This window comes from Megalops cyprinoides, chromosome 6 (genome assembly GCF_013368585.1).
Source record: "Megalops cyprinoides isolate fMegCyp1 chromosome 6, fMegCyp1.pri, whole genome shotgun sequence".
Lineage (NCBI taxonomy): Eukaryota > Metazoa > Chordata > Actinopteri > Elopiformes > Megalopidae > Megalops > Megalops cyprinoides.
In genome coordinates, this window is record NC_050588.1 from 38,938,953 (window position 1) to 38,955,107 (window position 16,155).

At 46.1% G+C, this 16,155-nt stretch overlaps 1 protein-coding gene across 1 annotated transcript; it reads right to left on the reverse strand.

The window, feature by feature from the left end:
• Positions 1-3,384: 3,384 nt before the first annotated feature.
• tnfrsf1b (tumor necrosis factor receptor superfamily, member 1B) lies at positions 3,385-14,827 on the reverse strand. Its single transcript, XM_036531614.1, has 9 exons — positions 14,584-14,827; positions 10,852-10,957; positions 8,440-8,565; positions 8,145-8,300; positions 7,714-7,807; positions 6,837-7,069; positions 5,885-5,962; positions 5,565-5,599; positions 3,385-4,665 (listed from the first exon to the last, which is right to left on the reverse strand). The coding sequence occupies exons 1-9, from the start codon at positions 14,641-14,643 to the stop codon at positions 4,276-4,278; spliced, it is 1,278 nt and encodes a 425-aa protein (XP_036387507.1). The 5' UTR covers positions 14,644-14,827; the 3' UTR covers positions 3,385-4,275.
• Between the last annotated feature and the right edge of the window lie 1,328 nt (positions 14,828-16,155).

The window sequence follows — 16,155 nt, forward strand, 5'->3', positions numbered from 1 at the left end:
CTTCATAGAAAACATGGACCATTGTAGTTTCTCTCTTTTACTCCAGTGAAACATGAATGTTTTGTCATTTGAAGATGTTATGTGAAAGCCTGATATTTTTATGTTTTGTCCATTTATAGAGCTGAATATTCACAGAAACTCATCTGGGAATTATATCTGAAACCTCTGGTTACAAGCCCTGTACCACAGCACCACAAAGACACCACAAATGTACCCAAGTCTCAAACCCTCAAAGGACAGCTGTGAGTCATGATACTGTGAGGTTCACACACTTCAATATGATATTTATGGTATCATCTGGGGTAATCTATCCCCGTTTCATCTTGACTATTTTCTCTCTCTCTTTCTCTCTCTCTCTCTCTCACACACACACACACACAAATACTCACACACACTAAATTCATTAATGCGTTTTGGTACCCATACGTTCAAGCCTGACACCCTGTCATCCTTTACCATGAAGGTATAACTCAATGCTTACGATTGCTGCTTATAGACGCAAGGTACCGATCCTGGTGTGAGAAAGTGAGGGTGAAGCTTCATGCAGCAGGATGTGGTTCACTGATGAAGCCCCCCCACACACAGCTTGTTTCAGTGGTTAACCGTTTCAGTACTTTTATTAGTGTCTATAGCCCCTTTGTCTATTTACTGAGTCATTAGAACTCTTTCACATAAATAGCAAAAATCCCAGAAAGCAAGTTGCAGACAAAACTATTCCAAGATGTTGCTGTTACCCCTCTTCCATTTTCATGGACACCTTGGCTTACCCAGGTAATGTAAAAGCATCTCTCTGCCTGAACGGAATTTCTCTGAACAGGAAGCACTAACTTTGGCAGGAAACGAACCTCCGATTTGGTACCTCAAATCACCAGCCCTCAGACCATTTCTGGCGGTGGGGTACCTGGACTCTCCCGTTTGCAATAATCTGTGAATCATCAAAGTGTGAACGGAGGGTTTGCTTTCTTTGGTGTTTCATTTTAATAGTGGGAGAATTTTACAGCAACGATAGAGTGAATCTGGCCATTTATGTGAGGCCATTAATTTGCACTGGACCTCCAGGGACTCCTTATGTTTGTTACTCCACAGTAGGAACAGCTTAATTAGACATCAAACCATCACAAGATGCACATTATCATCCACCCATGTTCTAGTGAAATATTTAGGGACCAGAAATCTCACTGTACTTGTCAGAAGTCTGACTGTACTGTGGGCAGCAGTGTGGCATAGTGGTTAAGGAGCAGGGCTCGTGACTGAAAGGATGCCGGTTCGATTTCCCGTTGGGACACTGCTGCTGTACCCTTGGGCAAGGTACTTAATCCACAATTGCCTCAGTAACTATCCAACTATACAAATAGAGTTACAGTTCTTTACAAACATTGTAAAGAACTGTAATCTACGTAAGTCGCTCTGGGTAAGAGCGTCTGCTAAATAATGTGATGTACTTCCTCCTCAGCAGAACTGAAACCTTTTCTAAATTTTGTTTTCAATTTTTTTTCTCTCTGAATGGAGACGCACTACAGCTCTAGCAGAAAGAGGGTTTAAGTGATTGATAGGACCTTCCTTTCCATTCAAAATGGCAGTGTGCTCTCTCTGAAACAGAGATACAAGGCCAAGAGAGAACACCAGAAAAACACCAACAAAGAGACATAGGCATTAAGCTGTCAGCTGCTTTTTTGACCTTCTGTAGCCCTCTAGTGGAATAATAGTCCAACTGTAGCTGTGATTGCAGAGACAGGGTGAACCAGGGCATCTAAACCAACTTCCTGCTTGAAGGCCCAGCAGTTCCCTCAAACTTCTGACATGCCCTTCTTACACAGAGCTATCTGTCACATCTGTGCTTGTGCCCCTTCCTGTTTAGAGAGGGCAACACATGCAGGCAGACCACAGGAAGTGATGTAAGCCTCAGCAGGAAAGCTGAAATGTTCAGTGTTGATAACGTTTCAAGGAAAGGTGGAGAGTCTTTTGTCTTCGGTTTTTTTTTTTTTTTTACATACCGAGACACGAAACAGAAAGGATTTCTACGTGAATAAGAATGTTGGACATTTTGACAGTGCAAGATTTGCATAACAGTTCTCATTACATTAAAATACAAAGATGAATGTGACAAACAGCCCTCTTGATAATTTGACAACTCTTTAATCTTTCTATTAATCAGATTCTCCATCAAGGAAACAACTTTTGACACAATGGAAAAAATTCCAGATGTATATCTATAAAATCTATAAAATGGTATAGAAAAATTACAAAGTCTAAAAGTTTACATAAATAGGTAAACATCATGATGACCTATATTTACAAAAATATACAAAAAAGAAGGTGCTATTTTACTGACAGGATTCTTTGTTTTTTTATTTCTTCTTCAGTAGAGTCCCTGCTATTCTGGAAGGAGAGATTTACAGTGAATAAGCTCATTTAAAAACAGGAGACCGAAGAAAACTGTGGTCCAAAACTACTACAGCTAAAACATAAACATACCTATGTCTGAAAAAATGGCCAGGAAACTCTGTGAAGTGGCTTTTTGTCTGATAAATGGACTGATGTTCCTACGTGTGTGTGGGAATGAGACAGTCTCGTTCCTTAAATCCAGCTAAAAGTGCACTCCCTTTGGCTTTACAGTGACTGAACTCGCTGTAGTGTCTCCTCTGCTCACCCATGGCTCTGCAGCCCTGCTAGCCACTGCCCAGCAGCCTGCACACATTGAAATGTGACTAATAACAGCTCATTTATACAATTAATCACCTCTTACATGGAAGCCTCCTGTGCAAACTCCCTATCCCTCCCCCTCCACAGGTCTCCTGCTGTCGCATGGTACAGATGCTCCGGAGACCCCACACCTGCTTCACCCCTGTGCTCCTGTTCTACACTCAGAAACGCAGAAATATATTGTAATACATTGAAAAATATGAGAATAAATGAGAAATGTGCTGTTCAGCTCAATACAAATATTGCACATTCATTTTAAAACATATTCATGCTAAGCAGAAATATATCGCAAAATACTGAAATGATAATTTACAATACCGATAATTTACACACTTTAAATATATTAACTGAGAAAATGGAAAAAAATATATTCTCTAAAATATCCTCAGTGTTATTTTTTGTAAGGACCTGTTCTGCCGCTGAACCTGTGACTGCTCCTCTCTGCTTCAGCTGCTGATAACTGATAACACTGTGAATAGCAGCATCCACTGCACTTCATTGCTTCTCAGGCGAGCTTGATTCTAATCCATACAACAATGTAGAAAGCAGATTAGTTCTGTAGGTTTATGGGTGGTTGCCATAGTGGGTCCAAGGGAAAATTTCACTGTTAAGAATGCCATATAGAAAAGAATAATCAATCTGTCTAATTGATTTTCTTCTTCCTTGAGCACCCCCCCCCCCCCCCCCCCCCCCCAGCCTGGGGAAAGGTGTGTCTTGCCCCATCCCCAGCACAGGTAGCAGGGAGCCAGAGGGTACCGAAACAACATGTAAATGCTGAAATCAAGCCATTTCCCTCATTGAGCAGGGCTCTCAGCTGCGGCCACACATCACCTGCACCAGCAGGGGGCAATCATCCAAAATGGTGGATGAGAAAACCAATCAATATGATATTGAGGTCATTAGTTTACCCCTGACCTGACATGGCAGCTTCCTGTGAATTTGCACTTCACACCACTAGAGGGTGCTGGTGTCTGCCCAATATCAGAGCGCCAGGCATAGCCCAAAACAAAACCTCCAACCTGAGTTCATCCAACTCTGATCAGTACAGTACAGTGCACAGCAAAACAGATAAACATGCATATTGCATATTTGTTTTTTGATTAAATATAAAGAAAATATTATCAAAGAGTATATCAATACAAATGTCACTGGGTAACTCAAATATGTTGATTTGACAGGCTTGCAGCCTGCCTGTGTTTCTACAGTGTCCGCCTCCCTCAGCGGTGTGCCACTTAAATACTGACATAACTGACTCTGTCATGTCTTAACATAATTTTAACAGAAACAGTGCTATTCCTAAAATATTAATAAAATATTAATACTGGCCAAAAGTACCCAGGCGAGTGCAGAGACATCCGTTCCCTGAGTAGTCCACACCGAGAGAGTAGAAGAGGCAGGCTGTGAGGATAAAGGGGTCCCTGGGGTGGGACTACATTACCCATACTCCACCTCACACACCAGTCCTCCCCTCTCAGGCTGTCTTGGGTCTGCCTGCTCAGAATAAGCACAGCCAGTGCAGGTGAATGAACACAGCCACTGTAGTAACCGTGGGGGTAAAGCTGACCTGGAAACTCAGACGGAGTCACTCTCCTGCACCGCCACACGTGCCTCCTTCCCCTCCTCCTGCTGGGGCGTTGAGCGCTGCGCCTCCTCCTCCTCTGACAGCGGGAGGTCGGACTCCGGTGGCGGGGGTGGAGTTGGGGTGGGGAGGGGCGGGGTCGGGGTGGGCTCGAGGGGCAGGGTCGTCTGGTTCAGGTGGCAGTTGAAGGTGGCTGTGATGTTGACGTTGACCTGTGGGTTGTCTGTCAGCAGCCTCTCCTGGCTGCTGCTGTTATGGGTCTCAGTGTGGCAGGGGGAGGCTGAGAAGGCAGGGTTGCTCGGGTCCGTTTTTCCCAGCAGGCCCTGCTGCTCCCGGCAGTTCGAGGCGTTCTGTTGATAGACTGCTAGAGTTCCATTTGCACCCTGAAAGGGGGAGGGAGAGCGAGAGGGAGGGGGAGGGGCAGGGGGAGAGGAAAGAGAGGGGAAGGAGAGGAAGAGTGAGAGGAGGGGGGGAGAGGGAGAGAGAGAGGGGGGGAGGGGGAGGGGCAGGGGGAGAGGAAAGAGAGGGGAAGGAGAGGAAGAGTGAGAGGAGGAGGGGAGAGGGAGAGAGAGGGGGGGGGGAGAGGGAGGGGGAGTGGGAGATTAAGAAAGAAAGAGATTAAGAGAAAGGACTGGAGTTGTTTTTACATTACTCATATCAAGGACTGCCCCACCTGCTGCTTTTGGATCACAAAACTCTGCTGTATGCAAACAGGACTCCCCAGCTTTAGCCATGAGAGTGTGAATGACTCTGAAAATGACTCTCTGGACAACCCCATTGTGTGTGTGAAAAATAGAGAGAAAAAGAGACAGAGAGATAGTGTGTGTGAGTGCGTGTGTGTGAGTGTGTGTGTGAGTGAGTGTGTGTGTGAGTGTGTGTGTGTGTGTGTGTGAGTGAGTGTGTGTGTGTGTGTTACATTTACATTTATTCATTTGGCAGACGCTTTTATCCAAAGCGACTTACATAGGTTACAATGTAATTCATTTATACAGCTGAATATTTAGTGAGGCAACTGTGGGTTAAGTACCTTGCCCAAGGGTACAGCAGCAGTGTCCCAGCAGGGATTGAACCGGCAACCTTTTGGTTACGAGTCCTGCTCCTTAACCACTATGCTATACTGCCGCCCCAGTGAGTGTGAGTGTGTGTGTGAGTGTGAGTGTGAGTGTGTGAGTGTGAGTGTGTGAGTGTGAGTGTGAGTGTGTGTGTGAGTGTGAGTGTGAGTGTGAGTGTGTGAGTGTGAGTGTGTGAGTGTGTGTGTGAGTGTGTGTGCATCCATGCTCACCTCATTCGCCTCAATGTTCTCATTTGCGCCTTCAGCTGCAGACACACAGACGACAGACGTTAGGTTAGGGATGGTACAGCAGACATGCTGAGCTCTGAGCGTGCTCAGGGGATTTTCTCACGCGAATGCAAGGCCTGGTGAGTAGGAGTAGACCTTTAACAGACCAAATGCTCCTGTCTGCTGGAGAATTTAAGCAGAAGCATGGGGGTGTGAAGGCATGAGATGAGACCGCGCCGTCTGCTCCCCCAAAAGTGGGGCATTCTGGGGTGCCCTGGCCTTTCGTGTGGCTGAAGAGGTGAGCAGAGAGTCACGAGCCGTACCTTTCCTCCTGCAGACGATGCAGACAATGCCCACCACCAGCAGCGTCAGTCCTACTCCAACAACGGCCCAGATCACATCTGTAAGGCCAGAACGAGGCAGGAGATTGCAGGGGTTAGAGGGAGGGAGAGAGAGGTGTGTAAGATAGTTAGGGTGGTTTCTTTTTCCGACATTATATTACAGCTACCACACAGAATTTTGAAAAGGAAATAAAACTTTGTGTTTCCTGTTTTATGGACAGCAGTGTAGCATAGTGGTTAAGGAGCAGGGCTTGTAACCAAAAGGTTACTGTATGTAAGTCACTCTGAATAAGAGCATCTGTTAAATGACAATAATATAATGTTTCATGTTCATTACAGGCAGATCATTACAGATTGCTTTATCAGTGTATGTTCTTGTGGACAGTTGCTGCATTTCTGAAATCTCCTCTGAAGCTCACCACACTCTTCACCCACTGAGGAGACACAGGTGCCAGGCAGAGGGCTCACACCAACACCTGGTCCTGGCGAAAGGCCAGAACCCTGAGGCTGATCCGCTCTGTCACCTTTCTTCCACTGTTAATTGTTAAATTGTCAATGTGTCAAATTGTTATTGTGTTAAATGTTTAAGGATTGAAAGGATTGTGTTAAATGTTTAAGGATTGCTGTCTTTCCAGTTTCAGCTTCATCATAGCTGAGCTCATTTCACATCCAGTACATCTAACGGGTCAATAGTTTTATTGTTTCACTTCAGTTTATAACTGTCTGCGTGAGCCAGCTTCTGGTTAACGAGCTTCACCTGTCTAATCAGGCTTGTTAAATACAGGTGAGGGGCTGTAGCGCCAGGAGGTTGTTTGGTTCTTTTGTGTTGTGGGCTTTTTTACTACTTTTTGTAAGTTTTCTCGCCTCTGTTTCATTTTTTTGTGAAAGTGTCTGTCAGCTTGTGGGCCAGGGTGCACCAGCTCTGCGCACTTACAACTCCCAGAGGAGAGGGGCGTCTGAGGAGGCGGAGCAGAGCTGCCTTGGCCAGGCGTGGCCCTGGTGGGCGGGGCAGGTGGGGTGGATGGGGCAGGCAGGGGAGGTGGGAAGCTGGGGGGCGGGGCACTGGGGGTACCAGCAGAAGGGGCCGTCGCCTTGACCAAAGGCCCACACACTGCGTCCGACGTGCTGTTGCCATGGTGCAGAAAGCTCTGCCCCTCGGAGGAACAGCTGGGGAGGAAGGAGATCACAGACGACCCCACTTACTGCCGAACTCACACGATAATTCAGTTCCATTCACTTCAACAGGCTTTAATCAAATCACACCGTGCAGTTCAGTATAACAACACCACCAGCTAATAGCATTATTAAATACTACCATTATAGGAAATTTTTATATTTTATATAACACTGTCTCTCACACTGACTCACCTGTCCTATTACAACCTAGAGGAATACTGGTGACTTCCCCGGTCAGAGTGAACACAACCTGTGTGTGTGCATGTGTGCGTTTGTATATGAGTGTGCGTATGTGAAAGTGCGTGTGTGTCTGTGTGTGTATGCGTGTGTATGCGCGTGTGTGTGTGTGTGTGTGTGTGTGTGCGTGCACGCATGTGTGTGTGCGTGTACGTGTGTGTGTGTTTGTATATGAGTGTGTGTGTGTGTGTGTATGTATGTGTATGAGGATGTGTGTGTGTGTGTGTGTGTGTTTGTATATGAGTGTGTGTGTGTGTATGTATGTGTATGAGGGTGTGTGTGTGTGTGTGTGTGTGTGTGTGTGTGTGTGTGTGTCTGTATATGAGTGTGTGTGAGAATGAGACATGCTGTTGTTTCCCCATGCAGAAAAAAACGCTGTACGGGAGACAGACACTCACTTAGTGTGGCGCTGGCAGGTCTGATCATAGGACGTCTGATCAGAGAAGCTGCCCTCAGAGCAAGGCGCACACGAGACATCTGTGTAAGCCGTCCCTGAAAAACACACACACAGAGCCATCAGTGCCACAGCCCTACCTGAGCTCACCCCCTCCCCCAGGGACAGACGTTACCTGGCGCTGTGACACCGAAGCCAGGCGGGCCTGAGCTCACCCCCTCCCCCAGGGACAGACGTTACCTGGCGCTGTGACACCGAAGCCAGGCGGGCCTGAGCTCACCCCCTCCCCCAGGGACAGACGTTACCTGGCGCTGTGACACCGAAGCCAGGCGGGCCTGAGCTCACCCCCTCCCCCAGGGACAGACGTTACCTGGCGCTGTGACACCGAAGCCAGGCGGGCCTGAGCTCACCCCCTCCCCCAGGGACAGACGTTACCTGGCGCTGTGACACCGAGGCCAGGCGGGCAGCTGGTGAAACGGGCACACATCTTGCAGGGAGGAGAGGTGCCAGATCTGCAGAACATCCCGTTCCTGCACTCGCAGAGAGTGTTGGAGGAAGCGGTGCAGGCCTGCGCAATGTGAAGGCCATCGTCTGCGCACATGCACACACATCACAGGGCTCAGTGACGGACACATACACACACACACACACCCATCCGGTAACATTATAGTTGCCATTGGCCCATGTCTCTCATCCCACTGGCCAATTGGCTCTTGAGAATGCCACCCACCTTCGCGACACCGTTGGCACTTGAAGCATTTGTTAAAGTAGTTGTACTTGTCATTGAAGTACCCACTCGCGCAGGGATTGCACTGCGTGTCTGAGGTCTCTGTGCACTGTGTCTCCAGGTAGGTCCCTGTAATGACATCATCACCAGTTTTATTCACGTCCCCCTCCTCACCCACAGCCTGAACACCACACCCTGAACAGAAGTTGAACATCACAGCCTGAACATCACAGCCTGAACACCACAACCTTAACACCACAGCCTGAACATCACAGCCTGAATGCCATAGCCTGAACATCACAGCCTGAACACAACAAGCTGAACATCACAACATAAACACAACAGCCTAAACACCACAGCCTGAACACTGAAGAGCCAACTGCTTCCAGGGAGCAGCTGCACCAGCAGGCCTCTCCTGGGCACAGCTCCATGGCCACGGGCGACAGCAAGCACAGCATTTACAGACTGTGACCCGTGAGGGTGTGAAATCATGGGTGTACATCTACATGACTACAGTGGGGGTAACCGTGTTGGGCTTGGCTAGGTGTGCCCAGGGATCCCGCGGTTTGCACACACAATCCTCACCCAAAGAATGTGCCAGAGGTGAGGTGAGGTGAGGTGAGGTGAATGAATGAATGAATGAAGGGTGTCACATGTCAAAACTCTGATTGGTGGGTTAGGGTTAGGGGGCATGGATTCTGGCTTTGGCTGACAACTATATCACGCACATCTATCTAGAGAGGTGAAAAGTATGAATGTGGCAAACCAGAGCTACATGCATTAGCGCTGTGGTCTGAGGCCACACTGAGACCAGCCTGGCCTGGTCCTGCTGTGCACTTGGCCCCTAATGCAGCCCTCGGGCGATGTGTCAGACAGTAGCTGAACAAGCAGCCTGACGAGCGTTTTACACGTGACCATGGACCTGAGGCAACAGCAAGCATTGCGTGCACATCTCTGGGCTACGACCCCTAAGTATGTGAAATCGTGGCTAATGGCTTGGGTAATGCTGGGTTAGGCAAATTGTGGAAAATACGAGTTATGCAAAGATGTGAAAGAGAGAGGAAAAAATTTACAAAAAGAATTCCCTAAAGAAAGAACAAACAAAAAGAAGAGGATAAAACTACTGAATAAAGTTTGAGTAAAACCACTCCTTTCCCTGGCAGGAGTTCTTCTCTCAAGGAAACCGCTTGCAGGCTTGTTAATATTTGGAGGCTTCCTGCTCAGCAGTCAGGGCTGTTTTTCCACTGTGATACTGCCAACCCCCACCCTGCGCATGTACCCCCCCCCCCCCCCCCCCCCACACACACCCACTACCCCCTGCTCTCCCCCTGCGTGCCCCTTCAACCTTTACTGAATGTCCTCACACAACATCCTGTAAGACACTAAACCTCTTGAGTAACAGAGGGCAGAGTAACAGAGTAACAGAGTAACTGAGGGCAGAGTAACAGAGTGACTGAGGGCAGAGTAACAGAGTAACAGAGGGCAGAGTAACAGAGTAAGAGAGGGCAGAGTAACAGAGGACAGAGTAACTGAGGGCAAAGTTTTATTTCCTGCTCTTCTAATCACTGCATGTTGCAGTATATCAAAGGAGGCCACATCTAACAGACTGAAAATGTCTTCCTTTATGAGACTAAACCATCTCCTCCACACCCTGACTTTCAGACCTTAAGCATGTGAGAGTGTTTGTCTGTGCGTGGTGCGTATGTGCGTGTCTGTTTGTGAGTACATGACTGAGTTTGTGTGTGTGTGTGTGTATGTCTGTTTGTGTGCTCACATATGGGTCTATATGTGTATGTGCATGTGTATGAGCATGTGTGTGCAGGTGTGTGTATGTATTTGTGTGTCTGTGTGTGCACACGTGTGTGTGTGTGTGTGTGTGTGTGTGTGTGTGTGCGCGCATATGTGTGAGTGTATGTGTGAGTGTGCATGTGAGTGTGTGTGTGTGTGAGTGCATATGTGTGAGTGCATGTGTGAGTGTATGTGTGAGTGTGTATGTGAGTGTGTGTGTGTGAGTGTGAGTGTGCGTGTGTGTGTGTGTGTGTGTGTGTGTGTGTGAGTGCATGTGTATGTGTTTACAGAGGGAGCTCTGCAGTAGCTTCCTGTCTGGAATTTCCCACTGCACAGTCCCGGAAATACAGTTCTCCACTCTGATACAGAAAACCTCTCCCCTCTGCCCTCAGAGTAGAGGTTTCGCATCTCGAAACTTAGAGCCCAGTCAGCAGAATACCCTTATTGAACTTATGTCACAACAGCAGAGTTAGTCTTCAGAAACCACATCGTGCAAAACACACTGCAATGTCAGCATGTTACAGCTGCCAGACGGCTTTACCGCCACACACCTCAGACAATGAAAGGCAGCGCTAAAAAGCATCAGCTACAGCGTTACACCACATGGGCCGGTCTGGCCGGTCTTACCTGGGGCGCACCTGCTGCAGCACAGTTTAACCTCTTTGTTAATGTATTCGGTGGTGTTGCTCTTGCACTGACCACCAGAGTCTGGCTTATATGGCAGGGAGAAGACCTGCAAGAGACAGAGGAGCCGCATTTAAATTTGGCGAAGACAGAGCGCGGAGCCATGCCCAGCCACAGAGGGTCAGAGGAGCTCTGTCAGAGGGCTGCTGCGTCACTTTGACACCCCTGCAGTTCTGCCTCTCCGTTCTACGCCAACGAATCCAGAATCCCCCACCCCACCCGTCACCGAGTCAGGCTTTACACTCCGGTCCCCAGTTCATCCTCACGATTTTCCAGTGTGCACTGCGCTGTTACCGAAGAGCCGGAGAACAGTGCCACATGCTAGTGAATGCTAGAAGGATGGCTAGAAATCATTACTTTTTTCCCCCTTTCAAAAAGCTGGAAAACTTTTTACTTTTTTATTTTGTGCTGATTACACAGCCATACAGTTAAAAGCTGTTGTGTTGAAGAAAACCTTCTTGATGAGAGACAACAGCGTGTGTTTAAAATAACACGAGGGGTGACCCACAATCTTTACGAAAAATGATGCCATACCCAAATACTATACACTCTGCCGTAACATACCGTAACTCCTCTCCCTGTCCTGAAATGACAGAGACGGGGGATTAACAGAAAGTGTAGAAGTGTTTCTATGCCATATAGAGAGCTGGAGTCAAGCTGACAGTATATTTTTGCTCAACTCCTTCCACCAGATATCACCCATGCTCCCTTTATTCAGGGCCATGTCCAAAACTGACGCAAAAACATTAAAAATTACGGGGAAAAGTGGTAAAGTATCTGTATGGTTCAGTGTTTTGATAAAGTTATCTGAATATTAATAACTAGCCAATGAATGGAAATTGTTAAATTACAAAACTACCTTAATTTCACATTCCTGTGAATGTCACTTTTTTCCATACCCACTTACCACACAGCATTGGTTTCCTTGAATGGACCCATTCATTACCAAACTCAGATCGCAGCTTTATGCTTTTTTTTAAAAAAAAAAAAAAAAAGAAACACCCCTGCAACTGTAACCACAAATACCATACTGTACAAACACTGAGAAGCCAATCATAGACTGTGGGTGGGTTTCACTAAAGTAATGCTGATCGGAAAGCTTGAAGTAAGTACACTGAAAACGTCTGCAACTATTCAGCCCAAAGCAGTTAACAGCACAAACCTTTTTTTAGAGTAACGTAAACATTTCAGCTGATTTTCAACTTGTCAACAAATTATTTTTTTTTATTTCACAAGTAGCCCTAAATGTGTTTCTGTGGTTATGCCTGCCTGGACGCCATAAGCACTTCCCCTCAACACAGATAGGTGAAAGCTGTTTATGTAGTGGCCAGCAAAAAAACTGAAAGTTGTTTCAATGTGTAATATCAATGTTGTATTTTTCAACACTGAATTAACAGCATACATCAATGTTGGTAACATTTGAATTTGTTAAAGGAATCGCTACTGGATTACCACTGTATGTCAATTAGAGATGAAGCGATGAATCACGATTATAGTGACCAAAATTATCATGGTTATCAGTATTTGTCAGGGCACAAGCACGGACTCAAATGCAGACCAGGTGGGTACAGGTTCCAAGGGGGTGTTATTGGAATCGCAGGGCAAGTTCGGCAAGTTCATGGCGGCAGCACAGCAGGGTCAAAAAAGCAGGAAGGCAGTCCGAGGCAGACACAAACCAGGAGCAGGGATCAGAGACAGGAACAGGCTGGATCAAAACCGGGCAGGCAGGCAGATCAGGCAACCAAGACAGGCAAGACAGTCAGTACAGGCACAATAACACAAATAGCAAGGCAGGACCATAACAGCAAAAACACTGAGACAAACTGGCAGCAAGACAGAGACAAGCAGGGTGTATATAGGGCTGGCCTGACAAGGAGATGGGATGCAGGTGGGCAGGCAGGCAGGTGGAGGTGATCAGGAAATTAGGTGGGCGGGGACAGGGTGGAGAGTGGGGTGGGGCCGGAACACAAGGGAACTGTAAACAAAAGCACATGGACGACACTGACAGACAGGGAGAAATGCGGCGAATGCGGAAGAAGATGGGGGTCAAAGCCATTATTATTATTATTATTAGGCCTATTACTGTAATTGTTGCTAAATACCCACATCAGCCTACACCTATTCCGTCCGTTGAAATGAATTAACGTACAATAGTCTACTAGGTGTTTTATACATGACATTACTTTCTCATGCTACAAAAACACTCTAAAATGAAGTGCAGATACGTGTTTTTAAATGCAAAAGTTAAGCTACCTGGTCCAACATTGCCATGCATGGCTCCAGTTGCTTAAATGAGCTTGTAAGGAGGACGTGAATTTCCGAGTGAGGACGCTACGGATGCTTTATCCATCGCAAATCAAGCGCATAAGGGAGAGTCGAGTCTGCTTGTGCATGTTGTTTTCTAAAAGTTTTGGTATGATATAGACTAATTTGTAGGTCATTTCAGAATATCATGATAATGCCGAATGCGTCTATGAGACTGTTGCTAACTTTGATTGATGCTGAATAGTATTTAACGGGAGTTTTTCAAAGCGCGGTAATCAACCATGTTTTTAATGATAATTAAAATTTGAAACGGTAATACTAACCGTGGGGAATTTTACCGTGAAACCGGTAACAGTTTCATCCCTAATGTCAATGTTGAAATCTTTTTAAGAATTGGTTGGATTTGCGAACAAAATCAACGTTGTGACGTTGACGATGAATGCCACATATCAACGTGAAAATTATGTGTGGGCTACAGCTACACAGAGTTGTTAAGAGAATCAACATCGATTCAACGTTAACATCAAAATTCGTCGAGTTGACCTCAAGAATCAACGCTGAACTATCAGCACAGATCACGTTTGATTTCGTCAGCGAGCGTAATTAATATCTGCTGATCAAGCTTTCAGTTCAAACCGAAAACAAGAAATGTATTGCAATATCTAGGTTGTAATTTGATTTCAGCGAAGAAACTACGCTGACACGATGCGGAATGAGGAACAGAATCGAAAGTACGGCTGGAGTAGCTCGTTGATGTAAGCAGACGCTCATTATCCTGCATGTAACGCGTGTATAGCAGAGCAATTATTTGACAAGGATTAAAATAAGGACGCACTCCCCTCTCCTCCCCCCCTCTCTCTCAAACACACACACACACACACACACAATAAATAAAATATATATAGGCCTATATATACTTGAAATTCCAAAAAAAAAAAAAAAAAAAATCATGGATTCCGACAGACATGTGTTGGGTTTTGACTTATCTTTATAGAGCGTTTACCCATTCATAGGGACTATCATTGTGGTTCGTACATCACTTAACTAACACTAATGAACATACTTTTCTTTTATATATCAGAAAACGAAAGGTTTTCACTTCTAAAAAAAGATATTTTTATTCTTTGTCACACAGTAAACACAGTTCTTGCGCTTATGGAAAAACAGCGTCATGGGGTATTTTGCGTTCAGAAATTCTTTTGAAAACAAAATTCTTTTGAACTGTAACCATACCCATTCAACTAAAATCACTCTTTTTTTCCAATGTGTATATTCACCAGCGATTGTGGCAGAGCTTTAGTTTATTAGTCCACCGCATCATTCAGGGCGCATTAAGGTTTGAGAACCCGGACCACTCGCTGCACTTTGCGTGAGACGCTGCGAAAAAGGTATCATACTGAAAGGACCCACCTTGCTCAGTACCAGCTGCATCACTGCCGAAAGAAGGAAAAGTTTGATGTCCCAGTTCATGTCGTGCTTGCGTTTTTTTCCCTACCGAATATTCACCAAGGGAGCGATCTGTCGGAAAAATTCTGATGGGCGACCCTCGCTGGAAGGACTTAGAGTTCTTGAGTCATATCGGACTCGTTTCGGTTTCTAGTACGAGAGGAGCGCACTCATCGCCCGAGGCTACGTCCTCCTCTGCTGATTTACCCTAAGCAGCTCCAGGCGAGTGCTGATCTGGGACCACTTTTGCAGTTTCACTCATAATAGTTTAGGTTAGACTCGTAGCTGGGGGATCTGGTCCTGGATCAGCCGTTAGGGGCAGCAGCTGCCTCGACCTGATAAGGACTTCCTTTCAAAAATGGCGCCGATTCACGTGTTGAGGGTGTCCCAGACTGCAAGGAGAAACTTTCATTCGCCCTTGATTGCCCCCTTTGACCGAATGTAGGCTTAAAAGCGTGTCCACTTTGCACTGGTTTCATACCCCAACAGGCACATGTTCATCAGTCTTAATGAGAAGTGAGCATAAATTACGACAATTCAGTGGATTTCAAGACACAAACTAAAACGTATATCCCATTAAATATTTGTCTGGTTATCAAACAGCATTTGTCAAACGCATCTCTTGAGCTCTGTGGGGCCTGGAACCGTGGTACTTATTCTACTTTAACAGAATGTTCAGAGAGAATGGAATGTTTCTGACAGAATGGAGCAGCCCCCCTGGTTTACTCTCCCGCTGAGGTTATTGCAGTGGGCTGAAGCTGATGGTAGGAGTCGCCTCCTCTGCTGTTTCCGTTCTCCTGTATGTGTGTGTGTGTGTGTGTGTGTTTATCTTTGTTTTCTCCTGCCACATTAGCGGTGGAATGACAACAGAGTGTGTCTAAATTCCCTCCCAAACAGCATTTTTTCCCCCTCCACCCTCAAACATGTACCCTTGTGACGTGAGGTATGGATTTGTCCTTTCGAAGCTCACCGGTTTGATTTGCGTTTGCATGCCTTCTCGCTACTCTGTAATTAAACATTTGACTGAAGGAGACCGCTCTTTCACCCCACGTCTTCCATCGCTTATATAACCGGGAGAGATGCACTTCATGTCTCTTTTGCGGGCTGGTACATACCAGCACATATTTCTTTTCTAGAGCATTCCTCAGATTTAGGAGGTTGTGATTTGCATAATTTTTTCTCTCTCTCTGTCTTTGAGTAACTGTCACATATCGGCTCAGGTTGCCGTCCTTCCCCTGTGACAAAGCGCAGACACTGTACCCACTCATTCCCAGAATGCACGCACACACGCCTGTTTCTCCAGCATTCACCCTGGGGATCAACCTCTGACTTCCCTGTAATTTCTGTTTTATAAAAAAAAAAAAAAAAATCATTTTCCATAACAGTTACTAGAAAGCCTTGTTCAAATCTTAGGTGTGAAAGTTTACATTGACGACTGCTTTCATATATTTGTACATACATGTAGAACATGACAAGAGTGCTATGGTGAGTGCTATAATGTACTTTTGGAATCATGTTTTTGGGGGGATTATTGTG

Bases quoted from the DNA above. Each gene is read 5' to 3' on its own strand.
- tnfrsf1b (XM_036531614.1), bottom strand. From the start codon at position 14,643: ATGAACTGGGACATCAAACTTTTCCTTCTTTCGGCAGTGATGCAGCTG. The intron at 8,301-8,439 runs GTGGGTGGCATT...GCATGTGCGCAG, and splicing joins GTGCCAACGGTGTCGCGAAG to ACGATGGCCTTCACATTGCG. The intron at 5,963-6,836 runs GTAAGTGCGCAG...CTGGCCTTACAG, and splicing joins GCCCCTCTCCTCTGGGAGTT to ATGTGATCTGGGCCGTTGTT.